The 7939-nt window shown below is 43.5% G+C and overlaps 1 protein-coding gene across 1 annotated transcript; it reads left to right on the forward strand.

Annotated features, from left to right (window-relative positions):
• The first annotated feature begins 498 nt into the window (after window positions 1-498).
• On the forward strand, window positions 499-7175 carry LOC123086602 (autophagy-related protein 13b). Its single transcript, XM_044508370.1, has 3 exons — window positions 499-2438; window positions 2579-2730; window positions 6579-7175. Exons 1-3 carry the CDS (start codon window positions 1188-1190, stop codon window positions 6946-6948), a joined length of 1773 nt encoding a protein of 590 aa, XP_044364305.1. The 5' UTR covers window positions 499-1187; the 3' UTR covers window positions 6949-7175.
• Window positions 7176-7939: the final 764 nt, after the last annotated feature.

The raw sequence follows: 7939 nt of genomic DNA on the forward strand, positions 1-7939 counted from the left end.
AATAAGAAATACGACCAGTCAAATATGCTGGGAAAAGTCTATGAATCGTGTTTGGTAAATACTTGGACATGAGAATGGAAGTTTGCATTAGGATGTTTATGGAGGGATTAGTCATGGGAAGTTGATTTTTACTCACATTCCCTTGTTTGGTATATGGTGGGAATTAGCACGGGATAAAACTCTGCTCACGAATTAACAGGGTACCCCTGGTAAGAAATATGTGGGAATTGGCTTTCTCAACTCCCATTCCCCTTCCCACTTAAACTCCCATTCCCTCTAATCAAACAGTGGACTTTTAATCTCCTCATCCCTCAACTCTCATTCCTCATCTCTAATTCCCCCGAACCAAACGCGCTGCGAGAACACTTGCACAAAAACAAAGGAAAAAATACAGTTTTTACGGGCAGCAAAAGAAAGAAAGACAATAATAAAGTAACAAAGCGAGGAGAAAAAGTCGTTTAGAGAAAGGAAAGGAGAAATAAGATAAAATTGTTCCATGGAGCCAACGGCTTCCGGAGATCTCTTTTTTATCCCCTCCCCCTCCATGGAGCCATGAGTTCACCTCCAGTTCCGCCGCGACTCATCGTGGTCGGCAACCACTACTAGGCCCCGGCCGCCCCGATCCTCCACGAGACAGCAGGTGCTCGCTTCCAATGCGGCTCCCCTTCCAGTTTCTTGGGCTCGAATTGGGATTCCACGAGCGCGCTCGCTTAGCTTTCTAGGGATTTTGCTAGGGTTCTTCCGTTCAACTCGAAACTTTTTTTTTCTTGCGCGATTCTTAGTTTCGTTGCGTTGCTCCCCACGGAATTGGTGTTTTTCTCTGCTTGTTGCGTGGGGGAATCGGGGTGAAAAGCTGCGTTTTTTGTGCAGTTTCAAGGCGCGGCGACTTTTTGTTCTTCTTCAGTTCTTGATGGGTTTAGTTTAGGGTTCTTGCTCTGTCTGCGAGCCTTCCAATTTCATCGGATTTGATCTGGTAGCTTCGCTCTCTTGCTCCAAGGAATCAAACTCGTAGATCAAATCGCAGTTCTAGACCACCTAGAATTTGTGAATTTTGTTTGCCATCTAGCTGCCGGAGAGGCTCCAGAATCACAAAATTCTCAGTTTTTGGCACTTTCCACCGGCTTGCCTCCAGTAGCTCCAAATTTGACCAACTTCTTGCTTTTGGCATCATCCCCAACCACATAACTATGGCCGCCACTGCCTCAGAGCCGCCCATGGTGGAGCAAGTGATCACCGAGTTCTTTGCCAAGAGCCTCCACATCATCCTGGAGTCCCGCTCGCCCTACGAATCATCACGCAGCTTCACGCGGCCTTCACCGCCATCTTCGCCGCTCTCTGGCAGCCAGCCACGGGACAGGTGGTTCAACCTTGCCCTCCGGGACTGCCCAGCTGCACTTGAGAACTTTGACCTGTGGAGACAGAGCAATCTTGAGCCATTGGTTATTGATATTGTGATGCTCCGGCGTGACAATCCCAACACCACCTGTGCTGAGGGTGGCAAGATCATAGAGAGGTGGGTGATACAGTATGAAACCAGCAAGCCTGGCAGTGGCAATGGTAATGGCAGCAAGAACCACAGCAGGAAGTCTAGGAACAGCCCGGCTGAGGATCATAGCTTGTACAGGAGTACATACAAGGGCTCAACAGTGTTATTTCGGTCATTGCATCTGGTTGTCAGGCTCTTGCCAGCTTACAATCTCTTCAGGGAGTTGAATTCGTCTGGGAGAATCCGTCCACTTAACCTGTCACACAAGATATCATCATTCGTCGAGCCGTTTACTAGGGCAGAGGATGCAGAGATGAAGCACTATGCATTTGCTCCAATTGAAACTCTGTTTGGCCGCCTGAGCTTGTCAGTTTCTTATGTGCCAGTGCTGGAGGTGGTGGCAGCACCAGAGCCAACCACACACATGTCAACAGAGCTTATACTGGATTATGTCGGGAGCCCCACAACAGACTTCCTCAGGACGTTCAATTCCCTGCCTTCAGATGGCATTGCACCTGATTGTGCTGCAATGACTAGGCGTCACAGTTGGAGTATTGACCCTGGAGCTAGACCATCGGTATCACCATCTCCTCTTTTGCATGATAGTCCTCTAACACGTTTGCATCCACATAGCACAATATCCTCTGTGAAGAAAAAAAGTACAGGATTTGAAGACTGCTATCCGTCACCACCGTTGTCACCATCGCCATCCCGTTCCCCTTCTGCTAGCTACCCAAAAAATTCTTTGTTCCGATATGAGAGTGCTCCTGTGGTCATTCCCACTGGGAGGGATGGTGGAGGTAGTGGACTGCCTCCTTCTCCATCTTTCAAGGGTAAATACCAGCTCCCATCTCAAAACTACAACCTAACCCCATCGCCTGATGGAAATTCAAATGTAAGGAAGGATTTGGTCAGGTTTGGTGAATTTGAGAATAATGCGGCCATGCAAAAGGTAATCACATAGTTTATTTTATTATCTTCTCAAGCAATGTGTGTAGCTTGCTGTAGCAACAGTAGTTTTATTACGAGGTTCTGCTTTTGGATCCACCTCACATTTTTACTGTTGAATTTTCTGGTTTTGTCTTTGATCAGGTGCTATCTTTTGATAAATATGATTTGGGATATTTTCATGGACTGAAGTTGACTCGGACTGCAAGCAAACTTTTTATCACGGATGAACTGGATGAGCGGGAGTTGGCATTTGCATGGGAAGATAGAGATATCATTATTGATCAACTTAACAGGTAGTTTTCGTCTCCTCCTTTCAGAATATGATTATGACATTGTGCCATAGGACCCAAGTGTTAAAGCTGTTCCTTGTTGTTTGTGTCTGATTCCCTTTGCATGCACATGCTCATGAAAACTTGTATGGTTCTCCTTGCATATAGATTTTGGTATCACATAGTGGCTCAAGTGCAATAGCATATATCTTTATCCTAAATCTGGCAATTACAGGGCTGTCCTTTATTTTAGTTTAGTTAAGACAATTCTGTAGTTGTGGAATCTCACTAAGACGGCTATGTCAATCAGATGCCCAGTGATCTGAAAACTAAGTTATTCCCATATTCTGCTGTGGACCATCTTATATTTCAGGTGGCCCTTGAAGCAGCAACTCTAGGATAAATGCACAGTTATTCATTTTCAAACTGCATGGTGTAATGTTTCATGCTTCTGACATCATGTACACAAATTGTACTGTTGTATCTTACGGATGTTAAATCTCTAGTAAATATGGACCGATGGCAGCTAACCACTACCATGTGTTAGCTTCATGAAGGATAATGGATGTTTAAGACACAAACATATTCAGAGGCAAAATAATAATAATCAGAAATCAAGATACTATAGTTAGTTCAGGTTACTGGATGCTTTTGTTATTTGTTCCACAATAAGAGGGCAATAATATACTTCTCCAATGCTCATTTAGGTCTATCAACTTGTTTGTTGCACTCACTATATTCAACTGAAGTTGCAAATTATCCAGTTATTGTATTAGTATTTTCTAAATGAGAAGGCATCATGTTTGCTTAGAAGTGCCAGTATAGATGTTCAGTGTCTACATATAATATGCTTGTATTTCTGTTATAGAAGTCAGAACTCAGGGCAGCTTTTTTCCTTACACTAATTGCAATATATCAGCGGATAACTCATTTTTCATGGTTCTTTTGATGGTTTGAACACATTTTGTTCTTTCTATTATCGAGATAAGCTAGCTGATCACTTGCAATGTTTGTAGTTCAGAAATGTCTGCATTTTAATTATCTGGGCTGTCCGTTGTTCAAATGAAACCATCCTCGGTCTTCCACCTAGAGGATAAATATAAAGTACAGTCTTGTGCGTGAGGATGAATATACACCTGCTCATCTTTGTTCAGTGAAACCACTTTTGAGAGACTTAATTTTAATATTTTTCAAGTTTTCTCCTCCTACTTCTCAAGGTTCTCATTATTTCCTAAGTTCCTTATTTCCTACATTAGCTCGTTTCTGTCTCCTTGTTTCTCAGTGCTCAGTATGTAGTATGTACTGTGCCACACACAACTTTTCGGCCTGGCTTCTACTTTTTTCTAGGCGTAGTACGTGTATAAGTGTGTTGCATTCACAGAAACATAAAGATTGTCATACGGGGTAGCTTCCAGTGTACATGAAAAGCTCTGGACCAGTATCAAAGGTAACCTATATCTTTAGTAGGAGATTTTTTTGGCTAACAGTCAGATGTGGGTTAGGCTGTGTGGGGGGTAGACTTGCATCAGTTAACCTGAGAAGGCAATATGGAAGGTGCTAGACACTGTAAGCAATTGTTACTAATTCGGTATTATTGCAAACAAGCTCTGATACCTCATCTTGTTCTTAGCTTGGAGCTAAACATTGAAAGGCTGGGTACTTAGCTTATCCCCTACCCTTGGACCAATATGGGCCACCCCCCGGTTTGAGTCAAGTCTGGCTTGATTTTGATAAAGTCTCGTGTGGTGTATATAGGAGTGGGCAGTGTGGAATGAGGATATATGCTCTTTTTTTGGAGTAAAAAATGGTTGCATTCTAACTCTTCAAGGATTTCACAATCAAGTAGGTAGACATTCGAAGTGAAAATATCATGCATACTCTAAGTTTAACTCTATGAAAATGAAAAGTTTATTTTAGGCAATGAGCATGAGATTTTTACAACAACAGCAAGAAAGCCTTTAGTCCCAAACAAGTTGGGGTAGGCTAGAGTTGAAACCCGTAAGATCTCACAACCAACTCATGGTTCTGGCACGCAAGCTTCCACGCACCCCTGTCCATGGTTAGTTCTTTGGTGATACTTCAGATCTCTCTTTACGGACTCCTCCCATGTCAAGTTCGGTCTACCCCGACCTCTCTTGACATTATCAGCACGCTTTAGCCATCAGCTTTGCACTGGAGCTTCTGGAGGCCTGCGCTGAATATGCCCAAACCATCTCAGACGATGTTGGACAAGCTTCTCTTCAATCGGTTCTACCCCAACTTTATCTCGTATATCATCATTCCGGACCCGGTCCTTGTGTGGCCACACATCCAACTCAACATGCGCATCTCCGCCACACCTAACTGTTGAACATGTCGCCTTTTAGTCGGCCAACACTGAGCGCCATACAACATTGCGGGTCGAATCGCCATCCTATAGAACTTGCCTTTTAACTTTTGTGGCATTCTCTTGTCACAGAGAACACCAGAAGCTTGGCGCCACTTCATCCATCCTACTTTGATTCGATGGTTCACATCTTCATCGATATCCCCATCCTTCCGTAGCATTGACCCCAAATATTGAAAGGTGTCCTTCTGAGCATGAAATTATTATATGGATAAAAGTACTTGACCGTTCACTGTCCATATCCTATTTGCAGACCATTAGTTATACTCAAATCGATATAAGCATATAGCGCCAAATGTTCATATGGCACATAGGAGCTAAATGTCATTCAGTATTTTTTTAATCCCCTTGTAATTCTTGTTCTTAGGATGTGGTCATGCATGCTGGAGTGTGATTGGTAGGGTCTAGGGTGCATCCCGACGAGTTTGGTCCAGTAGTGTGGCATCTTATTGGGAACCTCGCAATGGTCGGGTGGCCTGCATCAGCTGGCCAGGTTGTCAGATGCAGGTGCATCTCCAGAGCCAGGCTAGAGCAGAAGCTCATATCCTGTCAAAAATAGAGCAGTCAGAAGCTCATATCAAGCTTCCCCCGCATGCAGGCAATTTTTTCAGTGGCTAGCACGTACTAATCTTTATCAAATGATTAGTACACAATGCGACTAATTAAGGGTAATTAATGTGTATCAAGTGGGTGCTGTGACATGTTGCTATCGAGCATATACTTTTAATAACCATGTCTTCTAGCCAATTAAGTTGGTAGTTTTATAATTAGCATGTATATTGATTATTTGTACTACTACCTCTGATCCAAAATAAGTGTCGCAGTTTTGAACTGAGGTTAAATGGATTAGGGTATATTAAAAGTTGTATAATGTAGAATAATGAACAGTGGGGTGGAGCGTAACATTTTAACGGTTTTCAAAGTGTTTCTAACCACATTATAGTTTTAAGTTGTAATCACTCATGCTGTCCTGCAACTAACCAAACAACCGCCCTTACCTACCCCATAGCCTGTCTTGCTAAACCAGCCTATCCCAGCCCCCAATGGGCCAGCCGGTGGTGATTCAGGAAGCCAATCACCCCTTGATGATTGAATATGGTTTGCCAAACAGGTTGGGGAATTACTTATCCAGCATATGAAGTTACTCTTTGCAGGATAAACCACTCTTTGTTCTTTGTTTGCTGTTATAATTAGTTATTATTTGTAGCATTTGTACACCATTTTGTTAAGCAAGAAGGTTCTAGGAAGTAAAGCTTATTCCACGTTGACTGACTAAATGTTCTGTTAACTTGATAATGTTGGGTTAAGTTGATCACTATGCATTTATCCTCCTATCCAGCAATGCAGACATTAGCAGTTAACATTATGTTATTATTAGTGTAAGTTAAGAAGACACAGTGGAAGGGAGCAATGTATTTACTTGTCTTTTCATTCCTCGGATATCCACCTATCTTGATTCACGCAAGCTAAACTTGAAATTTTCCAGGGTTGGTATCTCGGATAGGGAGGGCCAAGAGACAAACCAGGACGCTGGAGGCTCGATGGCAAGGACTCCAGCTGCAGGCATCGGCGCTCTTGTGCGCATGCTCAAGACGGCCCCGGGCCTCAGGGCAAGCCGCCCATCAATCGAAGCTCCTCCCCCAGTTCCTCAAGAATCTTCAGTTCAGAGGGTCATGACCGAGGAACACGGCGATATGGCATCAAGCTCTGCCTTGCTCCAATCAAAGACGGCAGCGGACGCACTGGAGGAGCTAAAGAAATACAAGGCTATCAGAGAATCGATACTGGACCGTGCGAAAGCGTTGCCCCGGGATGATGGCAAGATGGGGGAGAAACCCGCCGATGGAGATCCTTAGCAAACATACAGTATGACGACGAAAAGACTTGTGTACATATATGTATTATAAGGTAGCTGACGATTCCCACCCCCCATACCTTAGTTGCTAGTAGCTACTAGGGTGCGGCCAAAATCTATATGTATAAGTTATATGACAATACCCATCCATCCAGCTGCCTTGAGATGAAGGCCCAGCTATGGATTTTGTGTAAAGTTGAAAACCGAAATGCCTAGCTGCTTCGATCAGATTGTTTTTGGTGAATGTTTATTCTGCCCATATGGAGTTGGATGTTCCTTGCTGATGCTGGTAATCTGACCTGCTGGTCTTTAGTGCTGCACGGTAAAGGATCTGGAGTCGGATGTAGATCGAGTTTGCCTGTCAAAAGACAGGAGCTTCTTTTATCGTTTGGGTTTGGCAGTGCTAGGAATCAGAATTTGGAGTTCGGCAGCGCTCACACCGTGCATCGCTGGCCCTGGCCGGCGTTCGGCGATGAGCCCGATTGTAGCGAGTCCATGTTTACTTCACCCGGTCCCACATGGCAGATCACCCCAAGCAAAGCTGTTTTGTTAAGGAAAGGGCAGGTGTCCACGAAAGTCTGCTCCCGAGCTCATGAACAGCAAAATCCGAAAAGGTTTCGAAAATTTCTGAACTTTTTGTGTGGAAAACTTTGACAAATGGTTTGAGTGCTTGGCAAATTTAATCATGAAATGACATTGGTGGAAGTCATGGCAAAAAAAAACCAGCAGTCCAAAATGCTTTAGAAATAGCATTTTTGGAGCATCAATTTTTTTTTGTCACAACTTTCATGAATGCCATTTCATTATAATTTTTTTGTAAGCACCCAAGGAATTTGTCAAAGTTTGCTACAAAAAATCAGATTTAATAATTTTACGATGTAACCTTTGAGTGCGTCCTATATGCCTCTAATCCAGGAATTATGTTTGCTGAATATTTTCGTGAAATGGGCTATAATGTAGCATGTCCTGATGGGCCAAGTATTGCGTGAAAT

The sequence above is a fragment of the Triticum aestivum genome, chromosome 4A (assembly GCF_018294505.1).
Source record: "Triticum aestivum cultivar Chinese Spring chromosome 4A, IWGSC CS RefSeq v2.1, whole genome shotgun sequence".
Taxonomy (NCBI): Eukaryota; Viridiplantae; Streptophyta; class Magnoliopsida; order Poales; family Poaceae; genus Triticum; species Triticum aestivum.